The 24,883-nt window shown below is 34.5% G+C and overlaps 1 protein-coding gene across 3 annotated transcripts in view; it reads left to right on the top strand.

Moving 5' to 3' along the window:
- The window catches only part of LOC115443356 (cGMP-specific 3',5'-cyclic phosphodiesterase), a 97,596-nt gene that overhangs the window by 57,764 nt on the left and 14,949 nt on the right, over positions 1-24,883 (top strand). For all 3 annotated transcript variants that reach the window (XM_037439993.1, XM_037439991.1, XM_037439992.1), the window contains exons 3-4: positions 12,756-12,869; positions 19,244-19,361. In XM_037439993.1, coding sequence (XP_037295890.1) covers positions 12,756-12,869; positions 19,244-19,361 — 232 coding nt within the window. The remainder of the gene's footprint in view (positions 1-12,755; positions 12,870-19,243; positions 19,362-24,883) is intronic.

The following is a 24,883-nucleotide window of genomic DNA, read 5'->3' as shown; positions in this document are numbered from 1 at the left end:
AAGCTGCTAACAGGGGCGAGAGGTTTATGTGATACGCTGATCGACCGACGAAATTCTTGTATTTGGGGCAAATGAAACATGAGATTTGGACTTGGCTTAGCGCCACTTACATACTGAAATAAATGTAATTGATTTGACTAGATTCGGTCGACTCGTCGTGGTGAATTTTTCTAAGCAGGATATTACTGGTAAAATATAATAAAGTTCAGATATAAGACTTTATCCTGATGTAATAAAAAGGTTTTAATATGTTTATAACGTAAAAAAAACCTAAAATTTATCCACCAAAAATTTTACTACTGACATGGTACTATATATTTGCTATTGCGATTATAACATCACACACCCAAAACCTAAACAAAAAACTCGACCAACAGCCATTGTCGCTATTATCTTTGTAAAAAAAAGATAAAATTCCTTAAAAGACTATTTTAATAAATTCTTGCAATATACATTGTATATATTGTTTCAATGCAGCAAGATGGGTGTTATGACAGTCCGCCTTTTCAACTGTTACTTCAACCGGTTTTTAAAGTGTCACGCAGGATAGACGAGCACTTAAGCCGGGCTAGCTAGAACAAAGTGCTAGTGGCGGCCGCGAGGACACTAAGTTTTTATGTTTAGACGACAGTTGAAAAAATATGAACTGACGCTTCATTTAGCTTTAGATTGAGAGTGCTAAGAGATTACTTCAGTAATCTGTTTGTATTAAAAGGCACCACGGCTTTCCTTTCTGCCTTTATGGTTTTATAATTCATCATCATGTTTGTTTTGTTTTAAGCACACATGTGACTTTTTTAACCCGTAAAATCAAGATAAGTCCTGTTACCCAACTTCATGACATTTTCATTATTTGCTTTATCTATGCACGATGGTCTTATTCTTTCTTGCTTTCAGGGCTTATACCCGTTGGTAAATTAACAATTATCCTGTCAACATTGCAAGTGCATCTATAAGGTTTCTGACGCGCTTAACTTACTTACTGTTGATCTCGCAGATTTTATGCTCAAGTCGAGATGACGTCATATACAAATACTCACTGGTTTCTATATCATATTTAAATTGTAATTTTTATTCGTCATCAGATTGCAGGATTTTTTAATTACATTACGTCCAAAATAAAAGTAACTTAGATACGTAGTTAAAACAAGAAGTTAATTTAGAAATGTGTAATTTTGTTTCGCGTCGCGGGCTTTGCACAGAGAAAGCAACATTTGACAAAGAGAGTCATTAGCAAGATTCATGAAGACGCCGTTGCGGATGTGTGGGTCTGTTCACATGACAAAAATGTATTCTAAGGAAAACTACGTTTATGAAGAGCATTGCTAATTAGTTTCAAAGACAGTCGGTATGTTTGAGTTTAATAGTTTCAGACTATAATTGTTTGCCAAAGTATTATCATGAATTTGGTTTATGGAGATGTTTAGATATATACATTTTTATTAGCGAATCGTACATAAACCAATAAATGGATTTTTGTATGCAATTTAGTTCGTACACGATTAGTCAATATTTAAACCTTAGGGTTATATTTTAATGACAGTAAAATATTATCACGAGAAAAGATTTCCGCGGGGACTGAACTTCGAGCAAGGTTTAATGAAATGGAATATGGAACTTTATTGATTGTCAAACTGAGAATTTTAAGCCGTGACTGACAGATCGTCCTAGGTACTCCATAGAGTGTTAAACCGTAGAATTTTTCTTATACATTTCTCAACAAACTATTGTTAATCTATATAACGTCTAGCTTCAACGACGCACTGGCAGTATGCCGGAACCTATACATGAAGACACACTCGTCACTCAAAACTCTACAAGACCTAGGAAACTTGACCAAAGTTAACGATCGTAAAGTCCTATCGATGCGAATATCTCGAAATTAACTGTCAAAACTTAGAATGCAGTGACAGTTGAATCGCATCGGTAGGAGTTTATGATCCTTAACTTAGGTATATCGTGACTACCTCCCCTGAACTACACTAGTGAATTTATTCGAAGATTAGCATATATACAAGCTCTGATATCGACTAGTGCAGTAGAGACCGACTCGACAGGCAAAATGAACTTGCAAAACATTATCTGTTTCATTTATACAAATAATTTCACTCATAGTACAATAAACTATGTAATATTCTAAGATATTATTATTATTTATTATTCTCTCTGTCAGTCCCTAATTGCATATTGCATTGGTGTTTGGGGTGGTACAGCCAAATCACTCATGCTACTTATTGAAAGAGCACAACGTGCCGTTCTGAAGGTCATGCTGTCCAAACCGTTTAGGTCCCCCACGGATGCTTTGTATAAAGAATTGAAGCTTCTCAGGGTTCGACAATTATTCATACTTAAAGCTTGTGTATCCGCACACAAAAATATTTATAACTCCCATGATTATAATGTAGTATTGTCGAGGAGAGTTTACAGGTTAGACCTTCCGCCAGTTAAATCCACCTTTGCTAAAAGATTTCCGAATTACTCACATTCGTTTATCTATAACAACGTCTCTAAACACTGTAACATCAAAAACGATTGCCCTATTAAAATAAAAAATACAATTGTTAGCTGGCTGTTTAATTTGAATTATGAAGAAACAGAATTATTGTTATGTAACATCATAAATAAATTATAAGTTATTATTATTTTGCTACCTTTTTACCTTATTATGTTTTAAAGAAGTTCTTATCTCACTCAATTTTGTTATTTATTTAATTTTTTATTTGCTGTTGGTGCTTACCTAGCAAACAAATTATAGAAAACCTAATTATGTTTTATATTTAAATTGTTTCTGGTATCCCAAGGTACAGGCCTAGCCTAGTTTGGGTACCCCTGGCAAATATGTTAATTTTTGTTTTTATAATAAGTTTATAATTTGTAACCATTGCAATTGTAAACAAATTCGGTTATTTACAATAAAATTATTATTATTATTATTATTATTATATTAAAATATAATAGAATTGCAAAATGTTAGATCATTAGCAATTCTCTTTAAAATTTCTTTAAACATTAAGAAAAATGTACTTGGAATTTAGTTAAAGATCTTTTTTTGTTCGCTTCGTTTGTACGGCCTCGCCTTCGTAACAGTTTTTAAGATCGTTATGAAATTCATAAATCTGTTTCTATGAGCCTTTAAAAAAGGTTGCGAATTATGTATCCAGTTGTTAGAAGTCCCTTTGTCTTTGAAATATTATTTAATAATACATTTATGATATTTCATATTTAAGAGTTTTACACTCCTACGATTATATTAATTCATTTCAAAAATTTACTTAATATAGTATCTAATACTGATTGTATTAACTAGACGTTCCGAAGCTGTGAGTAGAATTGCGGGGGAGTGATGTGTCATAAATGTCACAAGGTTTAATTCAGCCTTTAGAGTACGCATCTCTAACTTTAAAATTATGCGTGTATGTGTAAAATCTGCCCAAATTAGAATGATGGATAAAGTCCTAAACATCATAGTATAGATGTCGACAAACAACTTGATCCAATAGGGGAATCTGAGCGGAATGCGGGAGGCGAAATTTACCTGGGACTGAAGCCAAGATGGCTATCTACAATCGTTAACGCTCATAGAAAACAGAAAGATGTATGAGAATTACATAACTACACTACTATCGATAGGATATGTCATTCTCATACATAATGTTAGCATTAACGATTGTAGGAAACCAGAGCTGCTCGTCCGGCCGGTACCGCGGCGCGGCGTGGCTCCGCGCGCGCCTTTCCGCAGGCATCTACACGCGATGAGCCAAGTTGTTTATCGACAGCTATAGCTATAGTAGAGGAAGCCTGCACATACTTTTTTTATTGCCTTAGTACGTAAATGAGCAAGCGGTCCGCCGAAATACCAATGTACATCATTTTTTTTTTTACTTTGCCAATAATTCGACGAAAAGTTTTTATTTATTTATCGATTAAGTGGAAGACAACATAACTATTGAGTGTCTAATGGGTTATTGGGGGTGAGTGGGCTACGCTATTTGATACGTCTATCCCCCACGCCCAAAGTTGATACGATATAGTAGCATCTAGTGATTGATTAACAAAGATTCAATTGTGAGATAATGATGTTGTTTATGGTTATTTAAGTGTGAAGTGGGGGGGGGGGGGAGCGGGCTCCGCTGTTGGATACGTTTCCACTCGCCCCCACAATATATATGGTATTGCATATCCTCTCATTACATATCTGTTTCTTTAAGCATCTGCATAAGGAAATGGCAAGCCGTTGCCTTATGGGAGGTGAACACTCTTTTTAAGCCTCGTTTAAAGAAGGACAAGTCATCACACTCGGGGAACACCGATGCAGGGAGTTCATTCCAAAGTTTACACATGCGCGGTAGGAACAAACGATGAAAACGCGTCTTAGAAACAATACAATAATAAGTAGTTGTGCTGACATTGATCCATGTAAAGAAGCCTGTTTAAATTTCAAGAAAATCACGTTATTGTAGTATTTTCGTTGGTCAATAGTACCTACCTTTTATCGATTGTAACTTTTATCTCCTGCCGTTCCTATCTAGATTTCCAAATCGTTCCCCTGAGCGTCGCAATTGCATTCATTGCTACCAGACATACGAGCGAGTACTAAACATTTTACACTTGTGGTAACTCTTTATTGAAATACTACTTACGTTCTATCCCATAATAGGATAAAAATGTACAGAAAACATAAACATATACTAAGAAAGGCTAAATATGTGAAACGCTCTTTTTACAGTATTAAACATTATGTTCGCAATAATTGCAGAATACAATTTTAGACTATTTTTGACAACGTGCAACCAGAAACAGTCTAACGTAGCGTAGTAATCTCTCTGCTAGAGAATAATACAATAGTCGCCTGTGACATAGCTTCTCTCCTGCTAGTCTGCCTGCGCAGCCGAATATTTCCGGAAATGCCCGATGTCATCGGCTAGGGCAGCGGTGCTATCACAATGTATTATATCGTCAAATATGTTCGATGTTCGTAAATCATCGTAAAGGTAATTTTAACTCCTACAACTCTACTTATATTGTAAATAACACCTGATACTTGTGTGTCTCGTTCTAGGATCAGCCTGTGTATACCCGGTTTCAAACAAGCCGGCATAATTGTGTCATCTGACGAAGATTAACCATTTCTCGTCAGTCGACACTCTATGAACCCAACTCCACTTACCATTAGGTGTAGTCGAGTCACTTTGCCGTGCTTGAATATAAAAAGAACTTACTCTAAGTCTAATCCAAATAAATATGTTCTCGGAAATACAGAAACAAATATCCTTTTCCTGTCTCATTGCCTATTGGGCGATAAAGAAGACCATTCATCAAGAATGAACTTATTTGGTCGTATGTCCATTTATTTATATAGAATCTTAAATGTAAGAGACAATGGTCTCTAATTTAATGGGTTCCAAAACTGCGCTCTTAAGTTTCAGATGTGTCAGAATAATATACACGAAAAATTTGTTCTCCAACAATAGAAATCTATACTAGAATATTCGTTTTAAAAGCTTCAAATGCAGGTAGCAGTAAGCCCAATAAGCAGTTGGCTATATTTTATGACGAAAATAAAAATACTGCATTTTCACCTTTGATCATTCCGAATGTTTACCGATCCATTGAAACTAGGGTTGTCAAATATTGTCTATATTTTTTATATGTCATCTTAATTAATTCATGAAGCATCGGAATGTTTGCCGGTAAACATGACAGCTACATGACATTTACGTGTGTCACGGGAACATAACCTTATAAGTATACCAGCCTAGGAACAAAAAATCTTTTGTATAGAATTGAAATGGCATTTAATGGCAGATACTGCTATCTTTCTCTCTCAGTACGATTTCTCTATCTATTCCTCAACCGCCATTATTATTGTTTGTTTACTTTCTGACGTTTTGGAATATATTTGTGTTTTATTGATTTATGTTTGTATTATTTGTTATTCAAACAAGTAAAAATATACCAAGAAGTGTTTTTGTTGGTGTAAGTGAATACGTTTTAAAGACATGCCATCAAAAAAACGTTTCATTACGTGTGAAATTTGTGAAGATCGAGCCAGTCGAATAAATCACAAAAGCAGAATGTTCATGGCGAAATTTCCATCCGATGAAGTCAGGTAAGCATTAATTTGATGTTTTTAGTCATCGCGCAAATAAAGTAGCTTAGAAATAATGAAAATTCTCATTTTCTAATTACCATTATGTTACTAGTGATGTTGTTATTATTATCGATATCGATACCTGCTTAAATTTATTAATCAATTTGCCCTCCGTGGTTTCACCCAATTAGGTCCAGATTCTGTGGGAACATAGTGAAAAAGTAGTAATTCCAACTATCTACATACCAAGTTTAATCGCAATTATTTTAGATTCTTTGCAGGTAGGAATAATAAACATATAATTGCATGCACACGCTTTATAATATTAGGAAGATGATGACTGATCATCAGGACAAAAAATACTAAAGTCGTGTATGTGTCGGTGTGAGTGTGTGTGTACTTAAAAATGCGTTGAGCAATCAATATGCCTGGTCACTTTTACGATTTTAGGCTTTAATATAATTTAATAAGCAATTTATTTACAATTAAAAAATATTTCCAGATGCCGAAAGTGGGTTCGGGTTGTGGGAAAAGAAGATTTGATATATGTGCCCATAGAAAAGCTGCATACTTTGAAATATGTGGTCGTTCTCACTTTAATAACAAAGATTTTAATAAAAGAACAATCGCCTTAGAAAGTCAGCCATACCATCGAAAAATTTGAAAGCTGATCCACTTCCTGATGAAATGTTGCTTGAATTTCCGTGCCATGTTTTTATAAACAATGATTGCAAAAATGATAATATCCTTCAAGAGAAGTGCGAAAAAGAAGTGTCACCATCCTTTGACTTTATAATTAAATATTCTCATTATGCCTTGAACTATCATAAGTGCAACTTGAACTATCATAAGTGCAACTATATTCGCCTACATGGTGAATAAAGGATTTTATTTTAAAATACAATTATTATTCAACATGTGAAAGCTTTTTATTTTATTTCGAGTCCTCATTTTAGTCCAGCCTTGTAATTATAGTGCTAAAATGTTCACTATATATAGCGTGAGTTGGATTGATAATGTGGACTCGAAAATACATTATACGAATTTTATCAAAGTAGCATTAGCGACGATTCCCACCCAGTAGAATTTATCGATATCGATAAAAAGTGCTCACTACTATGTATTTTGTTCAGTTGGTAGTATTGTTATTTGACGTTCCTGACGTATTCTTCCGTGATATTGGTATTGATACGCCATGTAAATTCGATTTTATTACTTGGTATTAAGGCGATACCTCAAGGTCCATTTTCATACATTTTGTTTCACCTTTAATCTGGGTAACTAGAATTTAAAATTTCGTCATATTAAATTTTTAAAGGCCGAAATATCCATGATTATTAATTATTTTTACGTTTTCTTAACTGCGAGAACTAATCACTAACTAGACGTGAATTTAAATTCTTTACTTGCCAATACTTGTTTAGTTACCCAGATTAAAGGTGACAAAATGTATGAAAATGGACCTTGAGGTATCGCCTTAAGTCCTGTCTCTTAAAACGTAGTGATTATATTCTCTTTGTTATATACTACATAATATTATACCTACATACATAAACCTTGCTATTAGAAAAAACCTTTGTATTTAAAAAAAAAGTCTTAAATGTGAACAAGTTTTTAATCCATCGTTTATTAAGCGGAGTAACATCAGGGGCCTTATTCAAGACGTCTTTCCACTACCGTTAACGCCAATAGAAACAAAAAATGTACTTATAGGAATGACATATCTCAGCGACAGATTTATTGCTAAGATTTGTTATTTTTACATACATATTTTTGTTTTTTATTAGTGTAAACGACTGTAGAAAGATGTCTTAGCCTCTGATTATCTTGATTTAGAATAGCCATTAGTTACATAAATTTTCATTCTGAACAGATACGTTAATTTTTTTTAAATAAAATTTAATTCCTCATTCATCACGTAGGCGAACACAGTTGCGCTTATAATAAGTCAGGGTACATGAGAATATTTAATTATTATTGCGATTTAAGTCGTTTATATAGCTACAGATATTTTTTAATAGATATAAAATAAATGAAAAGTAAAAATTAAACAAAGAAGCCAGATCAGGCTGGCAAGAAAAAAGAAACAAAAAAGATTAATTAGTTATAATGTCATCTAGATAGCAAAATTGAAGTTATTCAGCGCATATAACTAAAATATAGTATATTAGATCCAGTGAATCCTGTACAAACAAACTTAAGTAAACCTATCTACCACCAATATTTAACGCTATTTTATTTCGCCAGTGATGACCCTAATTGACACGACGATCGGTAGTTTTTGCACCGCTCTGTTGTATTTTTGCAAATTAATGTTAATTTCGTGTTTGATCACTCGCCTTTGCCTCAATAATATTTTATTTCAACAAATAAGATTTCATTTGTACTGCGAGTATTTATTTCGAATTCAATGCAAATGAGGCTCATTTATTTACAGGCCTTTTTTGTCACTTCCTTTTGGGGGCACACTAATTCCATAATTTTTGTACTCCTTCCTTCCTGTTCTTTTTAATGGCAATTTTTTGATATTTTCGAAATTTCCTTTGAAGGCACTGCGTGCCCGTACCAAGATACCCTGTTTATATTTATATAATACGTAAAGCAGAAACTTTGTACTCCTTTATACGAAAATTACGCCAACGAAATTACGAAATTTGGTATAGTTAATGTTCATATAGTGAAAGCGTGCAAAAAGCTAATATTTGTATATAAAATCCATTAGAAATACATTAAATTAATAAAACATTACACATTACCATGCGTTTGACGCACGTGAATACTTTTTTATTTATGAAAATATAATATATAATAAAAATAAATAATTATATTCTAATTATATTCTAATTATTTATTTTTAACGCTATATCAAATAATCATATTACATATTGATAAAAAGTTATACGCCTTTTACGCACATTCCGCGCACGGAGGAGTGCGATTTGGCTTGATTAAAGTTCATAGAGAGGGGTGCAAATAATAAAAACTATGTATAATATGTCTTACAAACTTATTAAATTGGAAGATCAAATTTCAACACTAATTACAATAAATTAGTTCCACGTAGATTTAAATCAAATTTTATGAATTAATATTTAACCAGAGTTATTTTAATATGACATTAATCACTACTAAATAATTATATACTCATAATGCTCATATCCGTCAATTAAAGGAAGATATTTAAATCTCCGAAAATCTTACTCACACAAAAAACAACAGCAAATTGTCACTTTACTTTTACAAGACAATGATAGAGGATACTACCACGTACGATCTGGCCCATTTATGCTGTAGACATCCACAGTGTAGTGCCACTAGCACATTACTTTTCAATATCGAATGAATATAGAATATTAGATTAGCGTTCGATTCGGCGGTAAGTTCGCCAGACAGACGAGACGCTACCTAACTCGTGAAGGCGCAATACTAACGCTCGCCTAACCTATTAGATATAGATGTGATGAAATATTGCTTGATACATTTATGATCGAATGTTATGTAATAAAAATCTATTTTACGTCCGTTATCTAGGTGAAATAATAAAAAATATAATACGTTACAAGGGTGTTCTTTTCTATATTTTCGAATGTTGATAATATAAGCGTTAGATATTACAGATCATACAGCATTATCGTTAAGAATTTTTTTGTGTAAATCTATATCTATACTATTATATAAAGCTGAAGAGTTTGTTTGTTTGTTTGTTTGTTTGTTTGTTTGAACGCGCTAATCTCAGGAACTACCGGTCCAAATCGAAAAATTCTTTTTGCGTTGGATAGCCCTTTGTTCGTGGAGTGCTATAGGCTATATATCATCACGCTATACCCAATAGGAGCGGAGCAGTAATGGCTCATCTTAGGAAATACCGGTCCAAACTGAAAAATTCTTTTTGCGTTGGATAGCCCTTTGTTCGTGGAGTGCTATAGGCTATATATCATCACGCTATACCCAATAGGAGCGGAGCAGTAATGGCTAATCTCAGGAACTACCAATTCGAACTGAAAAATTCTTTTTGTGTTGAATAGTCCTTTGTTTGTGGAGTGCTCAAAGTTATATACCATCACGCTATACCCAATAGGAGCGGAGCAGTAATGGCTAATCTCAGGAACTACCGGTCCAAACTCAAAAATTCTTTTTGCGTTGGATAGCCCTTTATTCCTGAAGTACTATAGGCTATATATCATCACGCTATACCCAATAGGAGCGGAGCAGTAATGGCTAATCTCAGGAACTACCGGTCCAAACTGAAAAAATCTTTTTGCATTGGATAGCCCTTTGTTCCTGGAGTGCTATAGGCTATATATCATCACGCTATGACCAATAGGAGCGGAGCAGTAATGAAACATGTTGCAAAAACGGAGAAAATTATTAGTTTTGAGAGCTTCCGTTGCCTGCGCTGCGTAAACGGTTAAAGTTATGCAACAATGATGTATGATGGGATTGTTCCTCTTAAAAAGTTCTAAAAATATATTATAAAACAAAGTCCCCCGCTGCATCTGTCTGGCTGAACGTGTTAAACTCAAAAACTACCCAACGTATTAAGATGAAATTTGATATGGAGATAGTTTGAGACCCTGGGAAGAACATAGGCTCCCGGGAAACTACTACTTTTATAACGGAAAACTTTAGCCTGAAAAACTTTATAACGCGGGCGGAGCCGCGGGCAAAAGCTATACTATTATATAAAGCTGAAGAGTTTGTTTGTTTGTTTGTTTGAACGCGCTAATCTCAGGAACTACCGGTCCAAACCGAAAAATTCTTTTTGCGTTCGATAGCCCTTTGTTCGTGGAGTACTATAGGCTATATATCATCACGCTATACCCAATAGGAGCGGAGCAGTAATGGCTAATCTTAGGAAATACCGGTCCAAACCGAAAAATTATTTTTGCGTTGGATAGCCCTTTGTTCGTGGATTGCTATAGGCTATATATCATCACGCTATACCCAATAGGAGCGGAGCAGTAATGGCTAATCTCAGGAACTACCGGTCCAAACCGAAAAATTATTTTTGCGTTGGATAGCCCTTTGTTCGTGGAGTGCTATGGGCTATATATCATCAGGCTATGACCAATAGGAGCGGAGCAGTAATGACTAATCTCAGAAACTACCGGTTTGAACTGAAAAAATCTTTTTGTGTTGGATAGCCCTTTGTTCCTGGAGTGCTATAGGCTATATATCATCACGCTATGACCAACAGGAGCGGAGCAGTAATAAAACATGTTGCAAAAACGGGAAAAATTATACGTTTTGAGAGCTTCCGTTGCCTGCGCTGCGTAAACGGTTAAATTTATGCAACAATGATGTATGACGGGATTGTTCCACTTTAAAAGTTCTAAAAAATATATTATAAAACAAAAGTCCCCCGCTGCATCTGTCTGTCTGAACGTGTTAAACACAAAAACTACCCAACGTATTAAAATGAAATTTGGTATGGAGACAGTTTGAGACCCTGGGAAGAACATAGGCTCCCGGGAAACTACTACTTTTATAACGGAAAACTTTAGCCTGAAAAACTTTATAACGCGGGCGGAGCCGCGGGCAAAAGCTATACTATTATATAAACCTGAAGAGTTTGTTTGTTTGTTTGTTTGAACGCGCTAATCTCAGGAACTACCGGTCCAATCCGAAAAATTCTTTTTGCATTGGATAGCCCTTTGTTCGTGGAGTGCTATAGGCTATATATCATCACGCTATATCCAATAGGAGCGGAGCAGTAATGGCTAATCTCAGGAACTACCGGTCCAAACTGAAAAATTCTTTTTGCGTTGGATAGGCCTTTATTTGTGGACCGCTATAGGCTATGTTTCGCATTTATCATCACGCTTTGACCAATAGGAGCGGAGCAGTAATGAAACATGTTGCAAAAACGGGGAAAATTATTAGTTTTGAGAGCTTCCGTTGCCTGCGCTGCGTAAACGTTTAAAGTTATGTAACAATGATGTATGACGGGATTGTTCCACTTAAAAAGTTCTAAAAAATATATTATAAAACAAAGTTCCCCGCTGCATCTGTCTGCCTGAACGTGTTAATCTCAAAAACTACCCAACGTATTAAGATGAAATTTGGTATGGAGACAGTTTGAGACCCTGGGAAGAACATAGGCTCCCGGGAAACTACTACTTTTATAACGAAAAACTTTAGCCTGAAAAACTTTATAACGCGGGCGGAGCCGCGGGCAAAAGCTAGTAATACTATAAACTCAATAGCAAGTACGCGACCTTATTACGCATTAAGTAGTCTATCGAAAAACTTGTAACATTGTCACGATACGTAAATAATTTGGTGACATTTTTGACATCCTTTAAATAGTTTATTTAACAAACAATTAAAGTAACTAATGAAGTTTCTTAAAACTGTCGCCGCTACCAGAAATCGCGGTCACGAGGCCAACGGTAGTACAAGTATACATCGAAGAATTGGTAAACTCTTCACAATAGTTTAGTAGTTTGAAACATCTCACTAATTATAATTCTTTCTACCTATATTAATTTTACACGAGCATCGCAAAGTGACTTCTCTAAATTGTAAGTGGAGTGTCGTTTAGGTATAATATGGATTGAGGAGAAATTATTATTCCTCGACAGTCGGCACAATTATGCCGGCCTGCTAGAAATCCAGATATATCAGTCTTTGCAAATATAAAATAAACGGTTTATTTTCCCAGAGGTCACGGTCTCCAAGCAGCTCGGCGCAAAGGCAGCTGGATGAGGCGGATCTCTTCATGGACCTCATCAAGGATGTCGCCAACGAGCTGGATATAGACGTGCTCTGTCATAAGGTATGTTCATTTTTATGTCTATTTTATATGAAAATCGAAGTAACCCTAAGCATGAAAAGAATAGGCCTTATATGTGATCTATAGACGACTCTATCTTTTGAATAATAGTTGAAATTTTAATAAAATAATTGGCGTATTTTCTATCAAATAATGAATACTATTGGTCGCCCAGTGGTCTAAATTCGACCGTATACATAAATTTAGTTTTTCTGCATTTCTTCTTTATATTAATCTTAATTATACCAAATCTCACACTTCTCTGTGCGCGCAATCTACTTAAAAACAAAAGTCAAAACTTGCACCAATGTATTCGACTCGCCTAGACGCTGTTTGCACGAAGATCTTACGTACTCTACTGAGGATAGTATACGATCTATTTATCGCATTTTTGCAGTCATCAATAATCGATCGTTTTGAAATTCGTGATTTATAGAAAAAATACTTTGATTAAGAGAGTGTGGATATATTTCGCTAAAGCAGCTATTAGTTAAATGAAAAGTAGGTGCATTAATTGCGCGCCTGCTTTTCCTCTCGCGGATTAAAAACATGAGGATGTGTGTGATTGCACATAACTAAATACAATTCCAATCCGTAGTCAATCTTATGTCATCTATCTATACTTATAATAAATCTGTAGAGAGGTCAATTCTGTACATGAAATATATTTCCAAAATAACTATCAGGGGGTGATTAGGGATCGATACTGATGCCAAAAATGCAATTAGTAAAAATTTTGTCTGTCTGTCTGTCTGTATAACCGTTATAGAAACAAAAACTACTCGACGGATTTTAACGAAACTTGGTACAATTATTTGTCATACTCCTGTGCTGGTTATAGTATACTTTTAATCACGCTACAATTAATAGGAGCAGAGCAGTGAAGGGAAATGTTGGGAAAACGGTAGAAGTTACTCCATTTTTAAGCTTCCGTCGCGTGTGCAACCTTAATGGTTAAAGCTACACAGAAATCATGTATGACGGAAATGTTCTCCTTAAAATTATGTAAAAAATATCCCACGACAGCATATGTCTATCTTTTATGATTGACTCACAATAACACGCGTAACTCCCGATAGCTTAGCAGTTCGAAGCTTTCTCATTATATTTGTCTACTCTTACGTTTATAACACTCTCAGTCATCCCTAATTAAAAAAGTTAACATTATTAAATATTCCATAAAAAAGAATCATAGAAATCGGTATAGAAACACCAATGTTATACATGAAATACGCTAATAATAAGCCATCACGCGTGAATACTGAATCATGCTATAAGGATTATTTTTGTATATATATAAGGTCGCGAACGCACACGCATGCGGCTTGCTTGGCACCTAGAGGCTAGCGAATCACCTAGCGAGTAGCTTCGTAAAACGAACATTCCATTGGCTCCATTTTTGAAGTCCGAAATCCACGCGGGCGAAGCTGCGGGCGGAAGCTAGTACTAAATAAATCTTTCTAATGCCACCGGTAAGTAGGTACTTACTATGCCAAATAAGAAAAAAGTTTAAAGAAAAACAATCCTAAGCTAAATTCACTTATAGCTCAAATGATAACAAAACGGCTCATTAAATCCGTTGTTCCATTGGGTTCAACATGTAGATGGTACACATGCCTCACATCTCATCATTAGGCAGGTAATACTCGAGCCATGTAGGTATGCCTAGACTTGTAATCGCCTTAATGGATGTGATGAGCTTGTATTGATTTATTACTGGCAGCATTGTTACCTTGATTACATTCTATATAGGTGCAGCGTCGGTTTTGTGGATATAATTAATTATCGTGGTGTATTACAGGATAAGGAGGTGAGTAAATTGATTCAAAAATGAGTAAATGTTTTTGTACAATGTCTTTTGGACATTCAATTTATTTTGTGATATAATTAATAATGTAAATATCAAATGGACTATGGACACTTCCGGTTGCAGATAATACGGTTTTAAACAAAGCCAGTTTATTAATAATCTTAAATACAAAAATAAATGTAATTATTATCCGCATATTATGTCCGTTTAAATTTTAAACGCGAATATATTTATTTGACAGCTTAATTAAGTTTCTCTAAACGCTTTATTTTTAGTGACGGACTGGGTTCTGTATTTCGTCGTGTTATTTCATTCAACGTCTTCGCGAATAGACGTTTGAAGTTTCTTTAAAAGTTTTACATTTCTGTTTAAGTTGTTAGATTGAAATCCCCACAAGACAATCCTTTGCGGCGTTCTCAAAGGCGTCAATCAAAATATGTCAAAACAAAAACTTGTTCTACTTCTAATTAAAGCCGGTCTTAGCACTCCGTAGCTTTAAAACTCTGACGTCTAATTTGCGATTTAAATTGAAACTGTTCAGCGTCGTTTCCTAATGATATTGTCGTGATGGCAGGAAATTATTATTTTGAAATATGTTCATGCGACACGCTTTCGCCATTGGTATTTTCATTTTTGACTTAGCCAGAATTGGGACAAAGCGTTGTCAACTTGTAGCGTGAGCAACTTCACCAATTAGCAGTACCATAATTCTTGGTCGTAATTTGGCAGCATTTGCGCAGCGCCTTATGTTCGCTACATACGAGGCAAATAAATTATAATCATAATTGCTAAGATCGCTATTCAAATGTATGAAAATCTAAGCTCCATAGAAATTTAACCCGCTGGAACCAAACAGTTGACATACTATGCACGTTCTATGTCAACGTTTTTCAAAACGCCACCTCATTCTTTAACCCGCTGGAACCAAACAGTTGACATACTATGCACGTTCTATGTCAACGTTTTTCAAAACGCCACCTCATTCTTTAACCCGCTGGAACCAAACAGTTGACATACTATGCACGTTCTATGTCAACGTTTTTCAAAACGCCACCTCATTCTTTAACCCGCTGGAACCAAACAGTTGACATACTATACACGTTCTATGTCAACGTTTTTCAAAACGCCACCTCATTCTTTAACCCGCTGGAACCAAACAGTTGACATACTATGCACGTTCTATGTCAACGTTTTTCAAAACGCCACCTCATTCTTTAACCCGCTGGAACCAAACAGTTGACATACTATACACGTTCTATGTCAACGTTTTTCAAAACGCCACCTCATCCGCAATAAAACCTGAACCGTGTTGGAGTTTACGAGGCGGGTCTCGTGTCGCAATTTGGACACGAATTATACAAACTTGCACTTTAGTGTTGTCACAAAACAGAATTTTAAAACAACGCTGTTTTTGTTTATTGATCGTTATGTTTTTGTTGGATCCCTCAGGCTAACCTTTGTGTCTTTTTATGTTCTTTTTCATGTGTCATACTGTTGGCATTTGCATGATGTTTTATAGGCATATCCGTGTGAAATTTAAGTTACTTTGTTGAAACTCGAATAAGATATAGATACTTATAAAGACGGTGATATGCTCGTCGGATAGCCAGGAGTATTACTAATGTAGCAAATTTACCGAGCTTTATATGTTTCTTTGTTGATAATTCTGATTTTAAATATAAACTTCCATTCTAGTTAACTCATGAGTGTTTGTTCTTTACCAAATAAACACTTGTTTATGTCCCAGGATATGTAATTAGGACAAACTTAGCACCGGGCGTAACTTTGGCAATGAATGATAATCTACATTTTTTTTTAAATTATATTCGTTCGATAAACGCCGAAGCAAACCTTAAAAGCCACAATATGCCGATCCAGGCCGACAAAGGCCACTTAGTACAAATTCCTTCAATTCAGCTCCGGGCAATTATTTTCTCGAATACCTAGCAGATAATTAACAATTTCTGTAATCGATGTAATATGGCCACGAATTTTCGGTTTTACGATCCATCTTAATAATGTTGCTGCTAGGTATTAAAGTACAATTTTCTAGGAATTATACTCCGAAGATTGTTGGCACATTAGTATATTTCAAAGAATGACATTTATGACCTTAATATCAAAAAAGTCATATGAAAACCACTATTAATTTGCTATTTGGAGGTGATGAAAGAGAGCATTTACTTGTAACAGAACATTTACTTAGTATTCGCAATTTTTTAATTTTAATCGCACTTCGAACACGATGCTCGATTTCTTGTTACAACTTTATTTTAAAACCAACGAGCATAATAGTGTAACATTTTGTCGAGCAAAACCATAAGCGCGGGCGACGCAGCGCGAGGCACGCAAAGTAGAAAGAAATTTTACGGGTTAATGCTGAATCGCCTAGGAAACGGAGTATTTACCTGTATTGTACTGTTTGTAAGAAAGTTACATTATAACGACCTAGTCTTTACTTACCTTTAGCCAAATGATGAAGAGTATTGGACCACACAATACGGCAAAAAAAAATGTAGACATGCTCTGCTGCCGGAGCGAGGCTGGGGCGAATAGTTAGATAAAAATATCGGTCACGTATTACAATTCGCAGAGGAGGGAAGAACATACAGTTTGTCTGAACTCCTTCATACGTGGGAAGATTAAAAGATCACACTCCCACGTGGTGAAGTGCAAAATTCAAATCGATATTATGTAGGTGCGCCGAGTATAATAAATTGTAAATAATTTTCGTCTTCTCACTAAGACGATCTTAGTTCAGGAATATTTACAAACGTCTATGAATAAAATTTTGATTGCGATTTTGAAGAAAAGGTTCCAGCATCGGGTGAATTTCATTCTATTCTAGAAATCGCTAGAGTATTTTGTATCATAAATTCTATATCGAGACTTCTGAAATCTGATCGGTTGATATTTCAATAGTCGGGTAAATAATATTCACAAAATAACTATTACCTGACTGGAAATAAGGGTGAGATAATTGGATAATTAAATTCATATAAATGTAATGTCTAATTCGTTCGTGTTGCATTTTATTCTACGAATACGTTTAATTTGTTGACTGAAAAATCAACACATTTAAATAAAATAAGGTTAATTAAAAATATTTAACTGTAAAAGACGTGCCATAGTTTTACGATAGAGCTAAAATGACTTCTTTATTTCTACTCATGTGATTTACATACAACAAGACTGCACTTGAATCCATTTAGGTGATTTTTAAAGTACTTTTTTATTAAACGGCTAATATTAGGATGACTGCACACTAAGTTGATTCGTTCTGTAAATCTGTGTAAGAGAGTACCTCCAGCGAATTATTTATACATCCCACCGCATTTAATTAAAGTAATTAAACGAATGCTCCGCGAAGCATTATCGCCGCTTGCCCCTCACACAGTTTAAATTAATTGATACTTGATACTTTCTTTCGTTTTTAGTATCTATATAGATGGGTACTCTAGTTTGTAGTTTTGGATCGTAAATAAATCATTCTATAAATTGACTACTAAATTACATGGAATCAAGGGCTATTAATAGTTTCCGACGTACCCTAAATCTAGTTTGTACTAAAAAACTTGTAGTTTAATGTATTTAGATCACCTTACAACTATAATGATGTTAGAACACGCAAAAATGCTATTCATATTTTGAAACAACATTTAAACGATCATTTGAGGCATTTTGATACATTATTACACCTTGAGAGGACGTTATTCATATTTGGGAACAATTTGTCATATTTTCATATTTTCAGATGGCAGTAACACAATTTGACCTCTGACTTTTCTAAAAAATCATGTGTGTATTCTTTGTGAATTTATCGTTCGCTTTAACGGTGAAGGAAAACATCGTGAGGAAATTTCGAAGGTGTGTAAAGTCTACCAATCCGCACTAGGCCAGCGTGGTGGACTAAGGCCTAATCCCTCTCAGTAGTAAAGGAGGCCCGTGCTCAGCAGTGGGCAAGTATATAATACAGGGCTGATATTATATTATTATATTATATAGTAACACAATTTTAGGGTAAGGTAAAGGTAGGTTTCATAAAAATTAAATCAGAGTAAAGAAGTAAATCGTAGGTAATTTGGTGGATTAAAATGCAGTTTCTGAGCTATCGCGACGCTTACAATTGAAGTTGTGATTAACTCGTCTTGTCCTTCATTTGCAAAAAAATATATATATCTTAACCCTTTTAACTTGTGTAACTATAATTTGCCTTCACGGTCTGCAATTTTATTCCAGTAAAAATATATATATTTTTTTTTAACAACAGATCAGTTACCCTAACCGCAGAGGACCGAAAATTAATTAATTTAAATACTACCTCTTCAGATTATGTGTCCATGGTTAAATAACAAGTCCGTGTAAACGAAATTCGTGAGCGAATCGTTCTCGGGTGCGGGGATTAGCCAATAATCCTTTCATTTCGCTGATGAATTTTTAAAACAAAGCGACTGTGTCAGTGTTGAGTGAGTCTACGAATTGTTTTATTTATAAGCGAGAATTTTGTATAAAATTAATTAATCTTGGATTCTTTTTCCTTTTAACTAACCTATTTATTTTATTTCAGATTTTAGTCAACGTGTGTCTACTTACATCAGCAGATCGAGGAAGTTTGTTCCTAGCAAAAGGTACGGCACCAAACAGATATCTGCAAGCAAAACTCTTTGACGTCACAAGAGACACAGGTTTGTATTTGCTTTATCTATCTGTTGATTTTTATCGCGGCTCTACGCGCGTGAGTTGGATTATAAGTAAACCAAAATCAAAATAAAACGTTACTGACATTGCAGCACTACACTACAGCACTCCCTAGATAACTATAACGATTCATAGCGCCATAAGTACGACTACAACGCCATCTATTTTAGATAACTAAAACTTCATTACTTCCCATAGCAGCAAATTATTAGGATAAAAGTAGCCTACAATATGTTAATTCAGGACATACTTAATCGACCCGTGTGCCAAATTTCAGCTGTTTTTGAATTTACTTCTATCATCCAAAAATATAACATTTACAAAAACTTTCCTCTTTATAACGTTTGTAAAAAATGAGATAAGATTTATATAGTAGGAAATGATTCCAGTCAAAAATATATATTTTATATTCACATACATTTACAACTAACTTTAGATTACAACTCCGCTCGCGGGAAAAGTTTTTTTGGGATAAAAAGTAATCTATAGTACTCAGGAGTAGCTTTCTATTAGTGAAAGCATATTTAAAATCGGTTTAGTAGTTCCTGAGATTAACGCATTCAAACAAACTTGTCATCTTTATATGTCAATATAGATCTATACTTTAATGGGAGTTTGCAATGAACTGCACCTTCACCTCCCATGATATTAAATTATGAAATCGTGATCCTTCTAAAACTCATTACGGATAATGACTTATAACTTATATGAGTTTTCAGAGCACGCAGCGCGCTCCCATTTCTTCGCACTCATACGTATTCATTTTAAGTGCTTAGGAGCGACGATAATCGTTTCCATCAGGTTCTTTACCCTTCATGATTGTATCGTCCTTGATAGGGCCTGGAAAGAGGTTTAAATTTGTGGTAGAAATATGCATATGAGACGTAATATGTTTGTGTTAGTTAACACAAACTCAGTTGAGTACTTGGTTCAGGAAATAATTTATGGTTGACAATACCGCCAGGACAATTGTGAATAGAGACTTACCTAATATTCAAATGACGATTAAATTGCATATTTAAATCTAGAGACAATAATTCCCTTTACTTATGCAATATAGTGGTGTAAACCCTTACACTACAACGAAATTCCATCAAAGCGACAGTAAAATCCTTTTATACTAAATTGTACCTTCAAATTAAGCAATTTGGCCTTAATTTCCATAGAATTATAATTCTAACTTGTTAATTTCTACGCCTCCGAATATCGTGAGTCGGTGGTGTGATGCGGTGCCCTTCGACATTTCTCGAAGCGTAGGTTGTTCTCGAGCGCGTTTGACATTTTCAAGAACATAATATCGCGTGTGATCAATTTCCCTTGTGAGCAATACCGTGGTTTCAGATCACGTGACTTCCCAGGAGTGAAACTCGAATAAATTTAAAATTAAGTATTTCTCTCCTGGCCCTTGTATATAAATGGGCATGTTTTGAGGTTACAGTGATTGCCGTGTCCATGATTACTATAATTATGTCGTACATCGGTGGTGCGATTAACTTTAATAACACGTTTATAATTAATCAAAATGCATTTTAACAATATTACAAGAATTATGTATGATTTAATTTCTAATGAAATATTGACTAAGCTTTATATATACACCACCCAAAAATAAATATAGACAAATTGACACGACCAAAGGTGATCAAAATTAACCTTTTTTCTTATCATTCTCGTAATTTCTACACAACATAGATACAAGTCGAACGCTCATTATTGGGAGCCAGTATTACAATTCATGAATTCGACCCGGCCATGTGCTCCGAAGCGAGAAATTAAAGACGACAATCGACTCCGGGATAGCGCCCCCAATCCAATAACGCGACCAACCGTCTCGTGTTTTGACTTGAGAAATATTCTGCTATCGTGAAGTAAATTGTGTTTAGAGGGATTCTTTGTGTTGCAGCGAGGTTTTGGATAACTTAACATTTTACATTTGGTCACAGGAATGTTACGTAAAATGCATAGAAGATAATACAATGCGAAACGTAGTTCTTTTCTATGATACCAAGACATAATACAAGTTGACTGTACCTAAAAATACAAGTATTAATTGCAAAAATCTATGCAAATTATTAAGTTTATATTTGCCATCTATTTTGTTGACAGTGTAGATAACAAATACCCTTTTTTCCGCCCCGCTGTACGCTCCGATGTCTCATGTATTAGGCGTTTAGATTGACCTCTTTACCTGCAATGGGAACGTACTGAATACGTCATACGAATGAGTTCACAGTTGCATCCATAAAGCATTACTCTAGAGACATACTACTCCTCTACATTATTTTCTTGAAGATTACTTTCTAGAAGAGGGACTTTATGTTCAATGTTGTTCCAATAAATAACTTTAAATTGTTTATAACGATAGTTAGTAAGAAACTTATACTAAAAGACGATGTAACAGTCTAAAAACCTATTTGAAGACAATAATTTGAACTGGAATATGTTCTTCTGCAAGTTAGTTTCTTGCTATTAAATAAGAACAAGAAAGTGCATCTCTATAGTCTTCTATATTCTTAAATAATTAACCTTTAGTAACACAACTATGTCCCTGAGGCAGTTTTGGTAGTAATGTGAGTATATCCTGATATCTAATCTAAATTTTATTAATCCGTAGCAACCTTTTCATTGGTCAGGTTATTTTTCGACAATGATTTCCCCTAATTTCTTCCATTTATCTTTACCCATAGGTAATCTTTTCCAACCTTTAGGGAGAGCATTTTTCCATCTTTATTTGGCCCCCTTGATTTCTTTATCGATTTCTGGAATAGCATTCAATTATATCCTTTGTCCATTTGTCTGTTTCATTTTACTCAATAGGTCATGTATTTTCGTCTGAACCTTTTTTGGAGATCTTCTCCTGTGGCCCCACAGCATTATACTCAAAATGCTTCGCTCCATACCTCTCTATAGTATAACAGCAACAAATATCTTGTCTTCATGTCTACGTGAGGACTCCGCTGATTTTTTTTAACTTCGTGACTGTAACCTCTAAAATATAACACTTACTGTTTAATCTTCCTTTTGCTATCAATAAAATAATACAAATAAATACAAATGAAAGGTATCTTTAAATCAATATTATTTCCACGAATCTGTCCGTGGATGAAGATTGATCTTGGCCTTAGTATTAGGATCATAGAAATCCCAAGCTCCGACTAATATATTTTTGAATTGCCTCGAGTAAATAGAAATACATCATTTGCTAAGCGTCAGAACATCACGCGACGTGCAGTGTTCTCCGAGGCTTATTTATTGATATATTGTGGTGTTTATGGCATTACGGATGATTGAGTCATATGACGTAATGTGAATTTGTGCGCCAACATTCTAAACGAAAATCTAAACTTTAGATAAGCCTTTCAAATAAACGTTTTTATGTTATTAGTGTTTAACTGGATCTTTTTTATATTATATCTGACATTTAAATTATTTAACATGAATAATTAATTTAATTTTAATAAATAATTTACTGAGCAATGATTATTAATTAATAAGATTATAAGTTTTGAGAGATATAAAATTTAAATAACTTAATATTATATCTTATAATATGTAGATTTATTGCATATTTTTCCAATATATTTTCTAACCAAAACATACCCTACCCATGTTTGACATGTGTGGTCGCCATAAAATAAAATTTTAGTATACGATGGCACATTGTGCAGCCCCGTTGAAAGGCGATAAAAGCAATCAATAGAATCATTAAACATTACTGCCGCTTATAATGAAGTACTAAAATATCTATGGACAAAACAAATAAACATAAAACGCGACCCACGACCATGACAGCTAATAATTTAGTTGTTTTAGTCTGAGTTGTTGGGTCACTAACCGATGGACTCAATTACGAATTACAACGAATAGCACTAAGTTTACTAAAGTTTAGTTCATCCATTGAATGACGAGAATCATCGCCAATTTTTGCAATATTAGCCTTTATGCTTAATTAATCTGCGTGTAATAATCCCGAAACATAAGTTATAATATTAATTTAATATAAGATGTTTAAACGTTATTAAAGATAGGTCTAAATAGTATAAAAACACCACCATCCAGCAGATAGATTCAGTACGTGTACGGCAATATGACCCTACTGAACCTGATAGTACGCGAAGTGGGGTTTACATAGTGTCAACTGACAAGAGATGATTATCCATCGATAGTCGACACAATTATGGCGAGTTTGAAACTGAAAATACAAAGACTAACCTCTCAACAAAACTACACTACTGTCTAAAAACAATAGTCTGTCACGGTATTATCACGACTGTTAAAGCATACAGGAGTATGAACAAGCAAAGATCGCAGATTTACAATTTTAAAATTTTCTTTATGAATAGAAAGATTCATATTTGATCCATCCACACTATATGTATACATGCTGGAAACATTTGTCGTCAATAATTGAAACCATTTGCTATCTACCTAATGATTTGTTTCTCCCGAAAACTTTTAATAGAATCGAAACTACGTTACGACTATAGTTTTTCCGTTTCACGCAAAACCCGTTGGGGATCGGTTATTTGATTAACTGAAACAAGTTTGGCATTAACGTCGACACCAGATTTATTTTATTAAGTCGAACATCAGATACATTTGTATGCGAGCCGTGATCTGTTGTTGAACATGTTGCATGAAAAGACTGTTAAAAAAATTACGCTCGACGCTTCCAAAACTTCGTACTGCAGATGTAGGTTCGCTGATTGGATTACATCTAGAATATGATATACAAAAAATATTTGGTGACGAAGCTGATTTTTTGTAATTATAAATAAATAGGGGAATTTTTGACTTTCTTATCTATGACGGATTCGTCCCTATAGACGGAATGGGGCCCTCTGACTTTACATCAATTTTCTCTTGAAATTGCAGAGGAAAAAAATGCTTAAAATTTTATGAATATGAAATGGTCTAGATTGCAAAAGTAGAGATCAAGGTAAAATACAATTTAATTTTTAAATTTAATCTAGGAAATTAAACGCACCCCAGCCTTAATTATATCTGTGCTGTGTTCTAAATTACATGACAGAGTTGCACCATTATGTCCTCACTTATGTTTATAATGTACGCACGTGACAATATGGAGAGTAATTTGTAAATTTTGCAAAGAAAAGGAACTTAGGCAGAGTGCAATCACATTTATCATGATATGAAGTTAAATAGAAAATATTTTGCTTCTTAACGTCAGTTTTTTGTGTACGATAAAACTATCTCTAACTCTTTCTGACTGTATTATCAACATCTAACCTTTTTGTCTATATCATGTTTGTACTTTTACAAATTACAGTTCCGATTTGCATTTAAAATTACAAATAAGCCAAATAAACTAGCCGGGATGGTTTTAAAAGCTGCTGCATGTTTCATTAAAATTCATCCGTTATCAAAAAAGCGGCAGAGATCACGATAAAAACAATCAGTATAAAAACCGCACTCCAACCTTTCAGTGAAATCACGGCTTTTCCATTATTCAAGCAAGACGTAAACAAATATTGTTCGTAAAAGTTTT

The sequence above is a fragment of the Manduca sexta genome, chromosome 18, assembly GCF_014839805.1.
Source record: "Manduca sexta isolate Smith_Timp_Sample1 chromosome 18, JHU_Msex_v1.0, whole genome shotgun sequence".
NCBI classification, from domain to species: Eukaryota; Metazoa; Arthropoda; class Insecta; order Lepidoptera; family Sphingidae; genus Manduca; species Manduca sexta.
Note: the sequence above shows the minus strand (reverse complement) of the source record. Positions and strands in the feature narration are given on the sequence as shown.